This window comes from Mesoplodon densirostris, chromosome 15 (genome assembly GCF_025265405.1).
Source record: "Mesoplodon densirostris isolate mMesDen1 chromosome 15, mMesDen1 primary haplotype, whole genome shotgun sequence".
NCBI classification, from domain to species: domain Eukaryota; kingdom Metazoa; phylum Chordata; class Mammalia; order Artiodactyla; family Ziphiidae; genus Mesoplodon; species Mesoplodon densirostris.
The window spans coordinates 8,913,817-8,933,338 of NC_082675.1; the positions used below are offsets into that span (position 1 = coordinate 8,913,817).

Genomic DNA, 19,522 nt, shown 5'->3' on the forward strand with positions numbered 1-19,522 from the left:
AGGGCCGCTGAGGCAACAGGAAACCCCAGATTCCGTCAGGCCTGCCACCGTGGTCTGGTTGGCAGTAACCAACAGGGGAGGTACTGCCACCCAGTCGCAAAACACCCACCACGGGCCCTCATGTAAATACTGGAAGAGCAGCCCATGGTTCAGAGACATCACAACCTAAAACCCCAGAGGTGAGGGTTGGCAGGGCGGGGAGAGGGCAAAGGCAAAAGTAAAAGTACCCAAAGTTTCACACAAAAGTGAAGCCACCCTCCCCGCCTTCCATGCCACAGATCAGTCCTGGAAAGGTCTGAGCAGCAAGCGGATTTTCCCTAAGTTCAGCCAGTGCTGTTTTAAATACATTATGGACAGTTGTTTAAAGACGGATGGACTTCAAAGTAAAAAAGCAAATATCCTCCCATTCCTTTGCCCAACTTACCCTACCAGACATCAAATTTTTTATAAAGTTCAATAATGAAAACCTTCAGGTATGTTTATAAGAATAGGCAGGGCTTCCCTGGTGGCGCAGTGGTTGAGAGTCCGCCTGCCGATGCAGGGGACACGGGTTCGTGCCCCGATCCCGGAAGATCCCACATGCCACGGAGCGGCTGGGCCCGCAAGCCATGGCCGCGGAGCCTGTGTGTCCGGAGCCTGTGCTCCGCAACGGGAGAGGCCACAGCAGTGAGAGGCCCGCGTACAGCAAAAAAAAAAAATAAAAAGAATAGGCAATATGATCAGCATAACAGGAAAAAAGAGCCCCAAACAGACCCGGGTCCCTGTGGGAACCTGGATGTGATGGCAATGGCAGTCCAGATCAGTGAGAAAACACTGGAGAGGTTAGGATATCTGGCTTTCCCAACAGGGAAAAAAAAAAATCCCTACCTCACACCACACACAGAATAAATTTCAGTTGTGTTAACCTATATAAATGTATTTTAAAAAACTTTAAAAGTCTTAGAACAAAATACAGACAAGTATCTTTATGACCTCAGGTCTGGGAAGGACTGCTTAAATAAGACACAAAACACAAAAGAAATGGATAGACCTAACTCATCAAAGCTAAAAACTTTTATCTCTCGCTCTCTCTTTCTCACACACACAACTGTACAAAGTCAGATACACCACAGACTGGGAGTAAATATTTCCAATGTATTTAATAGACAAAGTTTTAGTGTCCAGAATATATAAAGAAATCTTACCCCAAAAATACAACTCCATGTAAAATTAGGTAGTGGATATTAACAGGCAGGTCACATGAGAGGAAACCCAGATGGCCAAGACACTCAACTTCACTAATATTCAGGAAAATGTGAATTGACGTAACAATCACACAGCTTTTTGTTCCTCATGTTGGCAAGAATTTAAGTCTACAATAGCAAATGTTGGTGAATGTGTGAAGCAATGGGGGTCTCCTGAACCCTGAAGACAGGAACAGACACTGGCACCACTATTTTTGGAAGCAATCTGGCATTGTTTTGTCAAGATGAAGCTGTACTAGTTAATGATCTAGTAATCCCACCCCTAGATAGGCTTCAAAGAGAAACTCACCCACATGTACTCAAATCAGTAACATGTTCAAGAATGTTCACTGCAAATGTTCACCTAAATGGTAGGAGATAGAGAAGTGAATTTTTTCTATTCATGTGATGGAATGTTATACACAGTTAAAATGAATGAACTATGTCTCGGTGTATCACTGATGACATCCACGTGTACCCCCTCAGCAGTACTGAACACAGCAGATCACTCCCTTTCTTCAAAAACTTCCTTCATTGGCATCTGGGATTCCACACTCTCCTAGTTTTCTTCCTACGTCAATGGCCGCAAAATATTACTATATATTGTTTTTGGAATGTGTAAAATGTGAGCATAAACATACAAAAGAATGGGATTTCTGATTCTGACCATGATACAGTAACTGGTATAAACAACTATACCAGTTAGAGCAACTGCCATAAAATTAACTATACCAGTTAAAGCAACTGCCATAAGACTAGATAAACTATAACACTGGATAAAATGTATGAAATTTACTGTGATCCCTGAGAGAAGAGAAACAAATGAGATGAGCCCCATAATCACCTGCCTGGAAGTACTTTCTGGACTCTGGAGACAAAGATTATAGTTCAGGACTATTGAACTTTCCTTCCTCAGGAATTTGTGTGTCAAGGTACCAGAGAAAAGGAAGCAGCACAGAGAAGAAACTCAAAAAATTGGACTTTGGCTGAGTCCTAAAATTCACGTGTGCAGAGCAAGATTCCATGAGGCAAGGCAAAATATAACTTTCAGGGGAAAAAAAAAAAAACAACTCTTGGGGAACTGTGAGCTGAACTACTACCAATTACACAGGGCTGGGTTAGGAGATCTGAGTTCCAAACAGCTAGAGTAGAGAGATCTTGTTGAACACTCTGAGCATTCAGTAGAAATTCCAAAAAAGCCATGCCTTATAAGTAGACCTAATCTAGCCCTCCAGTCAGGGCTACCTTAGACCTCTCCCAACTAAGCTTAAAAATAAGGTTTTAAAAAAAGATCAAACTTATCCCTAAGTAAATTAACTGCCCGTTGGAACAAAACTCAAAAGTGCTCTTTTGAGGAAGACAGCAAAACACCCTCAACAACATAACATTCATAATGTCCAACATATAATAAAACACCCTCAACAACATAACATTCATCATGTCCAACATATAATAAAAAATTACTAGGCAGATAAATAAGCAGAAAAAATGTGGCCATAACCAATAGAAAAATTAGCTTAATAGCTCAAGAGGGACAGAGATAATGGAATTGGCCAATGGAGACTTGAAAATAGCTATTCTAAATATGTTCAAGGATTTCAAGGAAAACATGAACTTGATGAGGGAACAAATGGAGAATCTCAAAAGAGAAATGAAAATACAAAAAAGATCCAAATGGATACTCTAGAACAGAAAAATACATATATGAAATGAAAAATCACTGATGGGCTTAATAGCTGATTAGATGCTGCAGAAGAAAAGTTCAGTGAACTAAAAGATAAAAAATTGAAAATATCCAGTGGAAGCATGGAGAGAAAAAAGACCTGGGGTAGGGGGAAGAATAGAGCCTCAGGGACAATATTAAGTGGCCTAATATACATGTACCTGGAGTACCAAAAGGAGATGAGAGGAAAAATATTTGGAGAAATAATGGTTGAAGAAAATTTCCAAATTTGATGGAAAAATATAAACACGTAGATACAAGAGTCCATGTCCCCAGAGTATCATGTGACACCTGACCTAGGACAGAAGCCCATCAAGTGCCTGTTGGCTGAGGGCACTGGTGCCCTGTCTCCCATGCCAGCACTCCAATTGCTGGGTTCCCAGGGCTGGCCAAAGGCCAGGCCCACAGATGTCCCAAATCTCTCTGGGTGGCTACTGGCCATAATCCGCCCCCCTCAAAACACCTCACCTAGCAGATGGAAACCTCCTGTACTAGTTCTCAGCATGGTGGGAACCTCAGGGTGCTTTGCAAAAACCACATTTTATATTTCATACAGGAAAGGAAATTTTTTTTTGAAACTTTGCACCCAGTAGAGAAGCAACTTTCAGTAATTTGGGATGAAAATATTTATGGCACCCAGCAGAGCACAAAACAACTCTGGTTTTAAGTCAAAAATCTGTCATTCCGGAAGCAGAAAAGTTCCAGAAAAGGGCAAAGATCATGAAAACGTTGTGGGCCTCAGCAACTTCACCACCCACTCTGGACTCTCAGCTCTCGGGATCCCCCCACCTTGCCTGGGTGGGACGGAAGGACTGACTCAGTGAGCTACGGGGACCACTGGCCTCAGTGCCTAGCCTGGAGCAGCCCCTCTGTAAGCACCAGCTGGTATTATTATTCCTCAACAACAAAAGCTCTCACCTCCACTCCTCCAACTTCATCATCACCCGTGGATATCTCGTTTCTCTGGTTACTAGCCCCGCTGCTTGCTCTGCAACCCCCAGACTGTTTAGTTACATGAACTGAAAGATTCCTTTTCTGGCTGAAGCTATATAGATTGAGTTGTTTCTTTCACGTGCAACCCGGAGAATCTAGATCAGTGGAGGCCCTGGCGCTGGACACCCCCATCTCCATCTCCCCTGCATTAACCCTTGTTGTCCCAATATATCCTGGCATTGCTCCCTCTGGGGTCACCTTTCCGTATCAAAGCCCACAACTATGGTTCCAGCTGGACTGGACTGTATCCTCTCACACTGTGGACTTGGTTCTGTTTGACAACCTCGCCTCTTGATTTTTCTCCCATCTCTGGCCTCCCTCCCTGTACCATGTCCCTGCCCCCACGCCACCAGAAGTCCTCAAGTCCCCAACCATGAGCTTGTCCTGGCACAGGGCGACTCTCTCCCTTCGGTGGTCTCTACACACCTGTGTTTTCAATGCTGCTCAGGTGCAAATCAGTCTCCAGCCTGCTGTCTGATACCCTGCCAGGTCATTAGTTGCTATGACCCAAACTGAACTAATTTCTTATCTTTGCCCCCAGATCCACTCTTCCTTACATGTTCCCCTCGGTCATGGTGTCACATCCACCCTGCTGCTCAAGCCAAGAACTAAAGATCATTCCTGGCTCCTCTCTCTCCGTCAGTCTAACCTCCTCAACACCACTCATGCTGCACCTCCTCTTCTCTACTCTCTCCTACCGCTCTCGCCTCTTGCCGGGACGCCAGCACCAGCCTCCTCACTCAGCCTCCTGCCTCTGACCCTTTCTCCACCTAGTGGTGGCCAGGGTCACCTTTCTCCAAGGCTGGTCTGGCTGTGTCCCTGCCCTCGCCTATCCTCCCCCTCTTCCCATTACCTTCAGTCCCTCCACCCTCACCCACTGCCAACCGCTGCCTTCAGGACAAGGTCAAAGCTCTCTTGGTCTCCTCCCCAGCCTCTGCCACACTCCAGTTACATCAACTACATTGCGGTTCTAGAATAAACCATGCTCTCTCTTGCTTCCAGGACTTCACACGGCCTGCCCCCTGCCTGGAATACCCTCGCCTGTCTCACCCTAGTTCTCTTTCAAGTCTTACAGACATCGATTTTACCTCCCCTGGGAGGTCTTCCTTAACCACCGCCCGCTGGGTGAGCGTCCTTCCTCTACTTCCCCATCAAGCCCTTCACTAACAAACACTTTGACATCTCAAGGTTGTCTGTCTCCAGCACTGGTCTGTGAACTCTGGGAGGGCAGATGCTCTTCCTCCTCCAGTCACAGGGAGGGGCTCAATAAGTATTTAGTAAATGCATTAACAGCAAAACCGCAGGAGCTACCCATCAAAGGTAATCGCCTACTTCTGGTTTACACATGACAGGTATTATATCTGAAAAATTACTACCTGGGAAAGAGGGAGAAAACAAGACAAACAGACCCACGATTGATGGAGAAGAAAACGTTCTTGTGAATGTCTATTCTTACAGACTCTGAAGCCGCCATCTGTAGGAGGGGGAAGTCCCTATTTCATGGTCATCCAACAATCACTGAAAAAGGTACTTTTAAAGAAAGTCAGCCGACTCTTGATTCCCAGGGCCTAATATCCCTTAAGTCCCCATTTCCCCGTTCCCTCCCACAGCCTACTTCTAGGGACCTGATTTGCTTATTAATCAATACTCGTACCCCAAACAAGACACAACAGCACCAACATCTATTATTGTTGATTGTTTATTATTTGTTGTATTAGCACACCAGTAAATTCCTTAAATGCACCATTTCATTTTAATTCCTAACACCCCTCTGAGGTCGAAGCCATGAAAAAGGTGCCTTGTCCAAAGTCATACACTCAGAAAATGGCAGAGCCAGGATATGCCCTTGAGCTGTATGACCTGGAGCCCCTGTGTTAGAAGACATGGCCAAGAAAAAGCCAGGCGGCCCATGACCAGAGATCTGCCTGTTAGGAGGGTGCAGTGGGATGAATTGTGGCTGCCCCAAAATTCATGTCCATCTGAAACCTCAGAATACGACCTTGCTTGGAATACAGGCCTTTGCAGATGTAATTAGTTAAAGATCTTGCTGGGAATTCCCTGGTGGTCCAGAGATTAGGACTCTTGTGCTTTCACTGCCGTGGGCCTGGGTTCAATCCCTGGTCAGGGAACTAATATCCCGCAAGCCACACAGTGAGGCCAAAAAAAAGATCTTGCAATAAAACCATTCTGGATTTAGGGCAGACCCTAAATCCAGTGACTGGTGTCCTTATAAGAAAAGGAGAGGACACACAGAGGAGAAGGCCATGAGAAGATGGAGGCAGAGATTGGAGTGATGCATCTACAAGCCAAGGAATGCCAAGGATTGCCAGCAACCACTAGAAGCTAGGAGAAAGGGATGGAACAGATCCTCCCTCTGAGCCTCCCTCTAACCCAGCCAATACCCTGATTTTAGAACTCTGGACTTCAGAACTAAGAGAATAAATTTCTGTTGTTTTAAGCCATCTGGTTTGTGGTCACTTGTTATTGCAACCCCAGGAAGCTAATTAATACAGAGGGTGTGTGTCCGAGTCAGCCCAAGGGTACTACAGACCACGTGCGCTCTCTCTCTCTCTCTCATCTTCGTGGGCCGCACATCCATCCTGCATTCCTGGGAGAAAGCAGGCTCCTTTGGAGGTCACAAAACCACTTGTTTCTTTTTGCTTGCGGCTTATAGGCCACCTCCATGCCCTCCTGCTCTCACTTGAAGCTGACAAAAATCCTGAGAAGTAGGTAGGACAGGGAGGTGTGGTCTCTCCATTCTACAGAAGGGGAAACTGAAGTTTGGGGAGGGGAGACCTACTGCCCAAAGTCACCTGGTGTGGCAGGGTGACAGAGATGGGGTGAGGAAGGCACTCCCCTACACTACCTGGTGGGCAAGGAAATGGGTACATCCTTCTTAGGAGGGTAATGAGGCAGTTTCATCTTTTGAAAAAATATTTGAGTCTCTGCAATGTGCCAGGCATGGGAGCAAAGGAGGATCAGCCTTAAACCAGTTTCTATCAAAATTTTAAATGTCATTGTTTGACCTGACAAGGGACTCACACATGAGCAAAAAGACACTCACGCATAATGCTCACTGCAGACCTGCTAAAACTTCAAGGTCTATGGTTAAATACACTGTGGTAGACCACACTGTGGAATACTACACAGCTGTTAAGAATGCAGTACGCCAGCGTGGCTGTACGTACTGACATAGAAAGGTGTCTTTCATCTATGATCAAGTAAAAACCAGCATCAAAATGTATAATGCCATTTTTGTTAAAAACAAAATCAACAACCCAAACCAAGTGGTTACCTCTATGAAGGGATAGGGATTGGGATTGGGTTGGAGGGTGAAGAGAAACTTTCTTTTTTTTTTCCTATTAGGTTTAACCATAAGAAATAAGTCATTTATGTAATAAGATCTAACCTGCAGAGAACGAAGTATTTGGGGGGAGTGGAGAGGGAGGGAGAATGAAAAAAAAATATATATATACACACACATACAGACACACACACACATATCTAATGTATACAACTGGAATCCCTGAAAAAGAAAACCAAAACAATGGAACAGAATGGTTCAAGATATAATTCAAAAAAACTTTCCTGAAATAAGACTTTTTAGAAAATGACCATTTTGGGGGACTTCCCTGGTGGTCCAGTGGGTACGACTCCACACTCCCAATGCAGGGGCCTGGGTTTGATCCCTGGGCAAGCAACCAGATCCCGCATGCATGCTGCAACTAAGAAGCCCATGTGAAGCAACTGAGAAGTCCGCATGCCGTGACTAAGACCAGGTGCAGCCAAAATAAGTAAATAAATAAATATTTTTTAAAAAAATTTTAATGACCATTGTTGTAGGTCAAATTTGGTAGAAACTGACAATTTCATGTGGTTCAACCTAATATATACTGTTTGCTGTTTTAATTTCTTAACACTGAGAACTTGTTTGTGTACAGTTTTTAAAAACAAAGAAACGTAAGTGGTAAAGCTGGCATATGAACTCAGGTCTACTAGCTTTGTTCTTTCTGAGACGCTCTGTCAATGAGGGGGAAAATGTGCCAGAAAAGCTGATATTTTTAAAGCAACAAGAACGATGATATTGAAAGAGGCTGAATCAAGGTTCTGAGATGCAATCCTCCCTCCCTTAGCAGGGGAAACTGAGACTTGCAACATGGCAATTGCCACCACCCAGTGGACAGTCCATGGACTTGCACCTACACCTTGTCTTCTGGGTCCAGGGATCTTCAGACACACCCAGCCAGGGTCAGAGAGGTTGTCCCCAACCCCTGCCTTCCATCTCCCTCCCCCAAAGCCCACCTATCACTAAGCCCTGTGCATTTTAGCATCTAAATGACCTTTGAATTCATCATCTACTTCCCCCATCTTCGGCCACCTCCCTGCCCCCCCCAGCCTCCACCTTTTACTTGGAGGACGTACCAGCTCCTCACTGTTCTCCCATCGCTCTTAGATTCTCGTCAGCAGCCTGAGAGCACTTCCTGAAACATAATCACGTCACTCCCTGTGCAGAAAAGGCCTGGGGCTGCTGCCCTTAGAAAGGCCTGCTTGGCCCTTGGCTGACATCTGGGAACTTGGATTTGGGGAGGGTTCCCACCTGGTAAGGACAGCTCACTGTGACCGGACTGTTTGTAAAGACAAGTGGTTTCTGTAGAACACCTGCTTTCCTCTGGGTAGTCTGGAATTTTTGGAGTTTGGAAGGTACCCATGTGACCAGCCCCCAAATAAAAACCTTGGGTGCTGAGTCTCTAACAAGCTCTCCTAGCATGTGTTGTCACAATTTGCTGTTGGAGGAATTAAGCAAGTCTCATGTGACTTCACTGGGAGAGGAATCTGGAAGCTTGTGTCTGGTTTCCCCTGGATTCCACTTCATGTATCTTTTCCCTTTGCTGATTCTTCTTTGTAAAAATCTTAGCCATGAGTGGAACTGTATGCTGAGTCCTATGAGCCTTCCTAGCGAATCACTGAACCTGGGGTGATCTTGGGGACCCTAATGCACTCCCTTATTTGAAACTCTTCTTTGGCTTCCCACTGATCTTAAAAATAAAGACCCAGGGAAATCCCTGGTGGTCTAGTGGTTAGGACTCCACGCTTTCACTGCCAAGGGCCTGGGCTGGATCCCTGGTCAGGGAACTAAGATCCCACAAGCAGTGTGGTGCGGCTGGGAAAAAAAAAAGACCCAAGTGCCTTCCAGAGACCTATAGCCATTCTGCACGCTGTGGCCTCTGCCTGCCTATCTGACCTCACCTGTCACCAGTCTCTCTGCTCTGGCCACATGGTCTCCATTCAGCCCTTTGTACTCAATAGGTTCCTTCGACCACAAGGCCTTTGCACACGTGATTTCCTCTGCCTAGAACGCCCACTCCTCTTCCACCTTGTCATTTTTCTTTTCCTCCTTCAGGAGGTCTCCCTCAAGCAGCCCAGCTCCAGGAAGCTGACCGTGTACCTCCCCTGTTGCATTCATGCATGGCCCACATGCCTCCCCAGTGGAGATGGATCCACCTGTTTGTGTAACAGAGTCTGTTTCCTCCCCCACTCCCCATTAGGGGACTGGGTAGGTGGGTTTTTGCTCATGCCATATCCTCCGTATTCTTCATGCCTGGAAGACCACAGGTTCCCTCCCACTAAACATACCTGGAGGGTGGAATGAATCCCTCGAGCAAATATCTCCTCTTGGGGGACTCATGTACCCCAGAGGCTCACGTACTCTACCGCCACCTCCCCCTACCCTGTCCCCAGGGATTTATGTTCGGAGGAATGCCTATTTTTAAACTCAGGGAAGTCTTTAAATAAGCGTAGCAGCTTTTCCTTCTCTAGGGTGGGGAGGAAGTTTGAGGTTTCACGAAAATAACCACCGTGACGGCTGACTAGTTTGGGCAGGGGGTGGTGCTGCTGGTAGACTGAGAAGCCTGACTGGTGGCCCAGGTGCCCCAGAGACGTATTCTCCAACTTTTCTCTCCATTTCCTGTAGGGTCAGAATCCCTCCTGATTTGATGGAAGAGTCTGTTGACCTGGCAAGTTGATCAGGAGGCTGGGTGGAGACGATGTGGGAAATAACATTTAAGGTAGTGGAAACTGTAGTGATTGTAACTATCCCCAGAGCGCCTGCCATTTTCTGAGCTCTGTGCAAAAGCCCTTTGTAACATACAGCAACAACTCGACAAGGTGGGGACCGAATCCTCTTCATTTACAGGTGAGGAAACTGAGAACAGAGAGGCCAAGCAACTTGCCCCAGCTCACACAGCCAGTGAGAAGCAGAGCTCAGACTCCGACCCAGGCTGCCTGGCCCAGAGCCCTCTCCCTCCTGCACGACCTCTCTGAATGCTGCCCTGGACCCAGCTCACAGCTGGTGAAGGTCAATGTTGGGCGGGGAGTTCAGCCCAGTGTTACTCAATAAGAAACACATTTTATATCCTGCCACTTAGTACACATTGACATATATATGTTCTATAACTAAAGTTAACATGTGAGAGACTTATGTTTTCCACTTTATTCTATTTCTTAAAAGGCTGATGGCAGCCCATTAATGGATTTCAGGAACCACTAATGGGTTGAGTTTGAAAAACACGGGTATGGTGGGATGTACTCTGTCTGTTTCCCTGGGGGAGGGAGAGGATGATTGTCAGAGAGGTGGCAGTCTTGCCCAAAGTCTGTGAATCAGCCATGTTAACTGGGAAGCATAAGTCAGGCTGCTATTTGTGTTAACAAAAGCATAGAAAGAAAAAAATATTTACCCAGCTAGAAATTAGGACCTATCACCAGTACAACTGAGTCATCTGGGCCACCCCACCCCCCAACATCTTAGTGATGCTTCAGCCATGGAAAAGATGGGATAAACAAGAACTCAGGGCTCCCCTCTTTCCTGCCCCACTGTGGCTCGGTCCTTGGAAGGAGGCCAGTGCAGCTGCAGTTTAACCAATGGCTCTCAGCTCTGGCTGCACATTGGAACCACCTGGATGCTTTAAAAAAAAAAAACCCAGTGCCTGGGTCACAGGCCCCCAGATTGTGATTCAGTTGGTCTGGGGGTAGCCTGGGTGTTGGGATCTCCAATGTACAGCCAAGGTCAAGAACCAGCATCGTAAATGAACCCGGTGCCTCCAAACACCTTGTAAGAAGTGTGCCAAAGGGCCACAAGGATTTCTAAGCACACCTGGCAACCAGGTTCTCCAGATGTGGCTGGTGACATGCAATCATCTGAGCTGAGGACTAGGTCAGCTGATGGGTTGAAAACCTACTTTATCCTCATGATGGCATCAGTAGCTCCTGTGTTTCAAGCGTCTGTTATAGCCCGGCACCCTGCTAAGTGCCTTCCAGTCACTATCTTGTTTAATCCTCACTGTTCTCATTTTACAAAAGAGGAAAACGGAGGCTCAGAGAGGTGGGAAGGGGCAGGGAGGGCCCTGCTGGGCGCCCCTCTGGGCAGCCCCCCTGCTGGGGGCCCCTCTGGGCAGAGCTGGCTACAGCAAATTAGGTCTGAGCCATGGCTAAAAACCCCACCAGTTTCTTCTACGACAGAGCTGTTTTCCTCCCCAAAATTAGAGGAGCTGGACAATTAAAAATCTCCTAAAAGCAATCCTATTAAAACAGTTTTGTAAAAACATAATTAACTTCACAAGGTAAATTATTAAAAGGAACTTGTTCTTTGAATCAGTAAGAGGCTTATTTGCTACACGTGGCCCTGGTCCAATTTCCCCAGCTCCCCAGCAATGCCGCTGGGGCCACCCCTTCTTTTGGCCTCTGTTCGATGACAGACAGGCTCCCGGCCCCAGGAGTCCCCCGAGGTGTCATCCCTTGGCTCTGCATTCTAACCCTCTGCTTGCCCTGATGTTTCTGTGTCCTCACCCCAACCCTTGCGACTTGTCCGTGCAGCCAGACCCCCTGACGTACCCGGAATCCCCAGCTTTACCTGCTGTCATTCACCCCAATGAGCAGACCTTTACTCCAGATCTATTTCTTTCAGTATTATTATTGTGAAAACATGAGCAAAAAGAAATAATCAGCCCAACACACCAAATTTATCATCTACTTATCTACCCATCTCACTCTAATCTATGTCTTTTACAATTATAATCGAAGACTGCAGACAACTTTGTATCTTATTTTCTCCCCACTACCTATATGCATCAGACTTATGCCTTTTTAATGGCCAAGAAATTTACCAAGGAGTCAGTGCTCATTATTGCATTTTCTGTTCATTTTTAGCACCTCTATCACCAATTCTAAGGCCACATTTTCTCACATATTAACATTTCTGAAGTCTGTCTTACAATTGACCAGTGTCAGTGTTGTGTCACGAGATCACAGTAAATGGTGGCACTTTTTCTTCTTCGTAGCACATAAAATAATGGTGCCTCTACAATCAATGGCATCTTACATGCTAAGAAACACATAAATTTGTGTTTCTAAATTGTGCTGTAAATTATACTTTTTCCTTTTTATGGGTTGTTTCCTTTCCCGCAAGTAAGATGACCAGGTTTGATTATGACTATTTTCATGACTCTTGATACACCTGTCAAGTTTTTTTTCCAGCAGTCGTGTGGGTTGATCCAGCCCCTCGTGAGATGTAGGAGTGAGCCGGTTACACCACAGCGTAACTACCATCGCGCGTTTCCGCTTGTTTTTTTGGTTTGCCTAGTAGGGAGCTTTAAATGAAGGAAACTGTTCCATCTGCCTTTCTGTGAGTCTTAATGATAACTGGAACTCACGGAGCTCCTACTATTGGGTGGCAGGCACTAAGCTTCCCGTATCTTATCAGGAATTGACACAACTCTACAGAGGGTGATTGTCGTCCCTCTGCTGGAAATGCCCCCATATTTCATTAATGCAAAGTTGAACATTTTCCCACATTTCCACATTTCTGAAATCAGAATTGGTGGCATGTTGTAAGTGCCATTGGTCACTTCCTCCTCCCACATTGTAAACAGCTTTAAATCAGAAATACTCTTACAGTTAAAGGGGCCATCAATTTGATGAAATGCAAGATCACCACCATCATCATCACCACCATCATCATCATCATCATCATCATCCCATGGTCCTCTGACCCTCACACTTGCTTCTCCAACTCTGCCCCATCACTCTGTTGCTACCCTGAGCTGCTGGCACTGCCCTGACAGCTCTACCTGGCCAGGCCCCCAGAAGCTCCAAGTGAACAGCTGAAATGGAAGCCAACACTTCCTCTTCACCTTGCCCCACCCTTCACAACTAACGTCTCCCCAGATCCAACAAGCCTGCACCCCAGACATCAAGGGCAGCATTTATTCGTCCTACTCAGGATGGCCACACAGCACAGGGGGCAGAGCATTCGCTTTGGAGTCAGGCTAGGCTGAAATCTCATCTCTGCCACTTCCTACCTGTGTGATCTGGAGCAAGTCGCTTTACTTCTCTGTGCCCAAGTGTCTCTATCTGTAAAATAAGCAGTTGGGAGAAGGCCTTATGGGCTCAGTATTGGCCTAGCATTCTGAGACCATTGTCTCCTCAACTCCTCCCTGTGAGCCTTCAGGAACAGGGGTGGTTAAGTAACTTTTCCCCATTTTCCATAGAAGGAAACTGAGGCTCGGGGAGGTGAAGGGCGTGACCAAATGATACAGGGCTATTAAAATGCAGAGCTGGGTTTTGAATGGTCTGTTTCCGATTATCAGGCTATCTTGAGGTTCCTTCTCTAGCTTTCACCTCGGTGACTTTTAACACTTTGGTATGGCGGAAGCATCCTGAACACGTGTTTTTCCTCTATCTTGTTAGAAACACCAAACAGAATTATCTTCTCAAGGCTGGGAGGTCCTTTAACGCTGCTAGTCTTCCAGAATTAATTTACCTTTTCATCCCAGGTGGCCATTTTCCTGTCGTCTCCAGATCTGGAAAATAAGAAAACATTTGTCCAGATCTATCATCCTACTATCATTCGCCATAGTATGTGTTTTCCAACACTTTCTTACAAATTATTTTTAACTTTCTTAGGTTAACAGTGTCTGAAAATAGGAAATAATAAAGCTCAAAGCATGTGAAGAAGGATGTACATCCTGAGTATGTACCCAAAAGAATTGAAAACAGGCACTCAAACAAATACATGTACACGAATATTCATAGCCAAAGATGGAAACAATCCATGTCCATTACATATGAATGGATAAATAAAAGATGTTATATTCATACAATGGAATGTTATCCAGCCATAAAAAGAAATGAAGTACTTTTGCAATATATACAAATATCGAATCACTATGTTGTACACCTGAAACTATTGTAGGTCAATTATACCTCAATAAAAAATAAAAGATATGAAGTGCTGACACATGCTACAACATGAATGAACCTCTAAAACATTACGCTAAGTGAAAGGAGCCAGACACAAAATGTCACATAGTACTTGGTTCCATCGATGTGTGATATCCAGAATATGCAAATCTGTACAGACGGAAAGCAGACTGGTGGTGGCCAGGAACTACGGGGAGAGGGGAATGAAGAGTGACTGCCTAATAGGGACCGAGTTTCCTTTTTTTTTTTTTTTTTTTTTGCGGTACGCGGGCCTCTCACTCCTGTGGCCTCTCCCGCTGTGGAGCACAGGCTCCGGACACCCAGGCCCAGCGGCCATGGCCCAGGGGCCCAGCCGCTCCGCGGCATGTGGGATCCTCCCGGACCGGGGCACGAACCCATGTCCCCTGCATCGGCAGGCGGACTCCCAACCACTGCGCCACCAGGGAAGCCCCCGAGTTTCCTTTTGAGGTGACGAAAGTGTTCTGGAACTAGATAGAGGTGGTAGTTGCACCACATCGGGAATGTATTATATGACAACGAATTGCTCACTTTAAAAGTTAATTTTAAAAAATTTAATTTTATGTTATGTGAATTTCACTCCAATTAAGAACCAGACAGACATATGTTAGTGTTGAGATTGCTCTGGAAAGCAGCAAAGAATCTAAATGTCCACCAACAAGGGAGGGTCTGGTTGAGTCAGTTACAGTACATCTGGGAGTGGGAGACTCCAGTGCTGTTACATTTCCATATGTGGATGAGGAAAGATGTAATGTAACAGGTGCCCCCCATCACATTATAGCACAGTGTGTACAGTATGATTCCATCTATGTGAGAAAATGATATATGTATTTTTAAAAAAGTCTGTAAGGATACAGCCAGACTCTTTACAGTGGTTATTGCTGGAGAAAATGGGAGTGATTTGAGGGTGGGGTGGGTATTTTCTTTCTCTTGGTTTCTGGAAGGTCTGAACTTTTACAATGATTATGTGTTACTTCTTAAAACTTATTTTTAACATGTGTAGTAAAAAATTTAAATACAAAAAGATACTAAGACACATAAGTCTTCTTTCTACTCCTGTTCTTCCCAGAAGGCCTCTCCTACCAGTTTCCCACATAGCCCTTGGAGGTATTCTATGTCTTTCCAAGCACAGCCATACTTATTCTTTTTTTTCCCCTTAAACAAATGTGACCTCTCACACTGCTCTGAACCTTGCTTATTTCCCTTTAGGGTGTGGGAGGCTGAAAGATAGCCCCATCAGTCCTAATCCCCAGAACCTGTGAATAGGTCAATTTACACGGCAAAAGGGACTTCGCAGGTGTGATGAAATTAAGGACTCCAAGATGGGGGGATTATCCAGGTGGGCCCAGTGTAATCAGAAGCATCTTTACAAGTACAGCAAGAGAATCAGAAGAATAGGAGATGTGACTACAGAAGCAGGGATTGGAGTCAGAGTGAGATTTGAAGATGTTATGCTGTCTTGAAGATGGAGGGATGGGGTCATGATGCAAAATATAAGGGAAGCCTCTAGAAGCTGGTAAAGGCAAGGAAACAGAGTCTCCCCTAGAGACTCCAGAAGCAATATAGCCCTGCCAACACCTTGATCTTGGCGTACCAAGACTGATTTTGGGCGTGTGACCCCTAGAACTGTAAGATAATAAATTTATGTTGTTTTAAGCCATCAGATGTGTGGTCATTTGTTACAGCGGCCATAGGAGACTAACACAGTGTCCCAGAGATCGTTCTACGCCATGTGCTCTAGAGCAAGTGCACTCTTTGGATGACCACACAGGATTCCCCTGAGGAGGGGGGGTGTAGTTCCCATTAGTGACCAACATTAGCTTCCCAAAGTTCCAATGAATAACCTTATATATCATGTGTTATTTTTGTAATTTAAAAAATACTACCATTTTGAAAAAAAATCACGAAGACCTAAAGAAAAAAAGAGTCCTTTTTCTCCCCACAGTACCATGCTTAGGGCACAAGGGACTCAGTTTCTTTCTGGTTGACTGGCAGAGCAGCTTCTGCAACCAGCAGAGTTCACCTGGGTGTGTTCCTGTTCCAGCCCCTGGGGGCCCTCACCCTGCTCTCACGAGGTGGGCTCAAGTGGAACCACCACCAAAAGTGAAGGTGAAGGGAAAAATTAAGGTGCCCTGGAGATTTCCTTCCTCCACAGGACAGGAAACGGAACTAGCGCGTGCATAGAAAAACACCCAGATTCACTAATTCAAGCAACGGAAAATTTAAACCTGCCATAACCTCCCCATTAAACTAGACAAAACAAAAATGAAAAAACCCAATGCTTGCGGGGCTGTAGGAAAACTTGCACACATTGCTGGGGATAATTTTTCTAAACAGTCACCTGGTAATAAGTGGTATATGCCATCAGGATGACCATACCCTTGACTTGAACACATCAGTTTGGAAACTGTTAACTCAAAAATCATTTGAAAGCCAAAAAAAAAAAAAAAAAAAAAGTGCAATTTGTACCACAGTGTTTAAAGCAAAGTTGGACATTAGGGTTAGAACCTGGAAACAGCCTATAAGCCCCACTGTAGGGAAAAGCTGAGGAAGGCAGTGGGAGGAATGACAATTCTGAGGTCTATGCAGAAATGTAGAAAGAAGGCTATTAAGTAATGAGAAGTAGAACTCTGATGGTTGTACACACTGCCTGCAATTGTACAAAGTTATCGGAACTTTTACTCTGTGCAAGGGCATGGCACTGGGTTCTGGGGAATCCAACGTGTAGAGACAAGAAAAAGGTCTGGGCCCTGGTAGGCTGACATTTTAGCCAGGAAACACATAAGCAAGGTAACATCACCCAGGGCTAAGCTCTAGAAAGAAAAACAGTAATGCAATAAAGGGCAGGCAAGAGTGGCTCCTGTGGCTTGGGGTGGTGAGATAAGGCTTCTGAGTAGGTGACTTTTATGGTCGTCTCTGAATTGCAAGGAGGTGCATCACAAGAAGATGGCAAGAAAGAGAATCCCTGGGAGGAGGAAGGGCATGTGCACAGACCCCGAGAGAGCAGAGAATTTAGTATGTCCAAGAAAGAAGGAGGAGGCCAGTATGGCTGCAGTGAGCAGGCAGTGGAGTGAGGATGGGGGCATGAGAAGAGCCAGGAATCAATCAGGGCCTGACTGTGCAGAGTTCAGTAGACAGTGCTGAGGATCTGGGGGTCACGGTGGGGATGCAGAGGAGTGACCAGATGCAGAATATACTGAGGAGTAGCACTTGCTGCTGGCCTAGATGTTGGGGACAAAGAGAGGAGCAGGTTTTGGAGCAAGAATATGTTAGGCTTCCTCCTTCTTGCAAAACTGGTGGTGGGGGAGGGCTTGGGGGTTACAGGGCAGTCCTGGAATTGTGCAAGCCTCACCCCAAAGATTTTCAAAACCCGCCTCTACCAGCCTTTCCCTCGGAGTCAGAGAGGGAGGAGTTGCAGGCCCCAGCCTTGGCCTTACTCAAGAAGCTTCCAGCTGCTGGCGGGGCTGTAGGAAATACTGCCGATCTCAGATAGCTCTGACTTGAGGGTGAAGGACAGAGAAGTGCTTTCAGATGGGTGGGGATGATGGAGGGGGCACAGCTTGAGTCACACACTAGGCTAGGCCTTCACACCAACCATCTCATTTAATCTTCTCGGCAATCCTGAGGCACGAAGCATGCTTAACCCCGAGGTTACGGATAAGCAAAGGAAACAGACAAGGAAATTGAGGCACGGAGAACTGAAGTCCCATGGCTAAGCCTGCAAGAGCCCCCCTGTGCCCAGCGGGAGTGCTGGTACAGGCCCCGGAGTTCCTGGACGGGGGCTGCACCGCCCTCTCCTCTCTGTCCTGGAGTTTAACCTGGCCCCAAGCCACTGTTCTTGCTCCTTGGCACCCCCTACCCAGGCGAAGGATTTGTTGCCGTGGAGGTTCCTCCTGCAGGGATGAGCAGGCTGGCTCATCTCGGCCTCCTCCCCTATTCCCAGCACTGGCTTCTCCCTGCCGTCTCCCTAGGGGTGCAGGACAGGGCGGGGCAGGCATGATGAGTAAGAGGACTTAGGGGTTCACACCGACCTGGGTGAGCTCTGGCTCTGCCTCTTTTGGCTGTGTGACCCCCGGCGAGTGGCTTGGCCTCTTTGAGTCTTGGTGTCTTCACCTGGAAGAGGGAGACGAGGATGGTACCTACCTCACCTGTTGCTGCTGCTGCTGCTACGAGGCAAGTGATGAAGTGAAGGCACCTGGCCCACGTAAGCACTCCATACAAAGGGGTAGTTCTTCAACACTTCCGTTTGCAAGGGGAGATGTGCGTGCTGTCTCCTGTCCTCCTCTCCACTGGATTCTAGAATCCGTGGGCCAGGCAGGGATCCCTGAGTTATCACTGCCTGCCCGCGTTCCCCCAAGATGGGAAACGCTAGAAGCCAGGGCAAACCGGGGCCTCCTGGGATCCCGCGGGGGTCCCTGGCAGGCTCGGGCTGGGAGAGCTCGGAGAAGGGCAGCGCGCCCCGGGCCGGCCCTGGAGCACTTACCCTGCGCCCAGCCCGCCGGCGGCCACCGCAGCAACTGCGAGCTCGGCGCCTGCCCAGCCGTCCCGCCCTCTCCCGCCGCCCGCCCCTTCCTCCCGCCTCCTCCCTCCCCCTCCCTCCCCCTCCCGCCGCCCGCCCTCTAACTCAGTCAGCTGCTGGTCTCGGGCTCTGGCCCGCGTCTGTCCCGTTGCCGTCGTTCTTGTCTGTCTGTCGGTCTCCCTGTTGCTCTCTGGCTTCCCCCCACCCGGCCCCCTCCCGCTCCGCAGGCCCGAGCCTGACCTGGGCCTCCTGCAATCCCGCAGACGGACAAAGGTCCCGCCCGTGGGAGCCAATCACGAATCATGAGAATCCTGGCCCAGGCGACCCTAAGGGAAGGGGTGGGAGGAGGGAACCACTTCCTTCCTCCAACGGGACGTATTGGCAGCGGGTCCACCCGCCTCCCCACCACACACACTCAGGGAAGCAGGGCTGGCTCCTGCTCGCTCCCCCTACCCCCTGCCAACTCCTGGTTACTTAAGGGGGGCCCTGACTGTCCCCTGCACAGTATCTGCAGGCAGGGGGTGGAGGGTGGGCAGAATGCCCTAAGCGGGTGGCCAACCTCGAAGCTGTCAGGACGCCCCTGGGGCAGGCGGGGGAGGTGAGGCTGGAGGTGAAGAGGAGGTGCCCTGCAGCTGGGCTGGTATTGGCACGAGGGAGGAGCCTTCCAGCCTCGAGGCAGAGCACACCCTTGCTCAGGCCGACTAGTGCTCCCCTTCCCCAGCTTTACCGTCCCTCCCTGCAGGCCCTCCCTCACCCAGGCTTCCCCAGCGCTCTGTCCATACCTTATTTCTG

The 19,522-nt window shown here is 47.4% G+C and overlaps 1 protein-coding gene across 6 annotated transcripts in view; it reads right to left on the reverse strand.

Moving 5' to 3' along the window:
- The window catches only part of HVCN1 (hydrogen voltage gated channel 1), a 30,383-nt gene extending 11,346 nt beyond the window's left edge, over window positions 1-19,037 (reverse strand). The window contains exons 1-3 of one of the 6 annotated variants that reach the window (XM_060118139.1): window positions 18,971-19,037; window positions 18,243-18,324; window positions 13,754-13,793 (exon numbers count right to left, since the gene is read on the reverse strand). In XM_060118139.1, coding sequence (XP_059974122.1) covers window positions 13,754-13,793; window positions 18,243-18,324; window positions 18,971-19,034 — 186 coding nt within the window. In that variant the 5' untranslated portion in view covers window positions 19,035-19,037. Of the gene's footprint in view, window positions 1-13,753; window positions 13,794-18,242; window positions 18,325-18,354; window positions 18,719-18,835; window positions 18,926-18,970 lie in introns of those variants that run through there. The other 5 variants (XM_060118144.1, XM_060118142.1, XM_060118143.1 and 2 more) reach the window with 5 other exon arrangements.
- Between the last annotated feature and the right edge of the window lie 485 nt (window positions 19,038-19,522).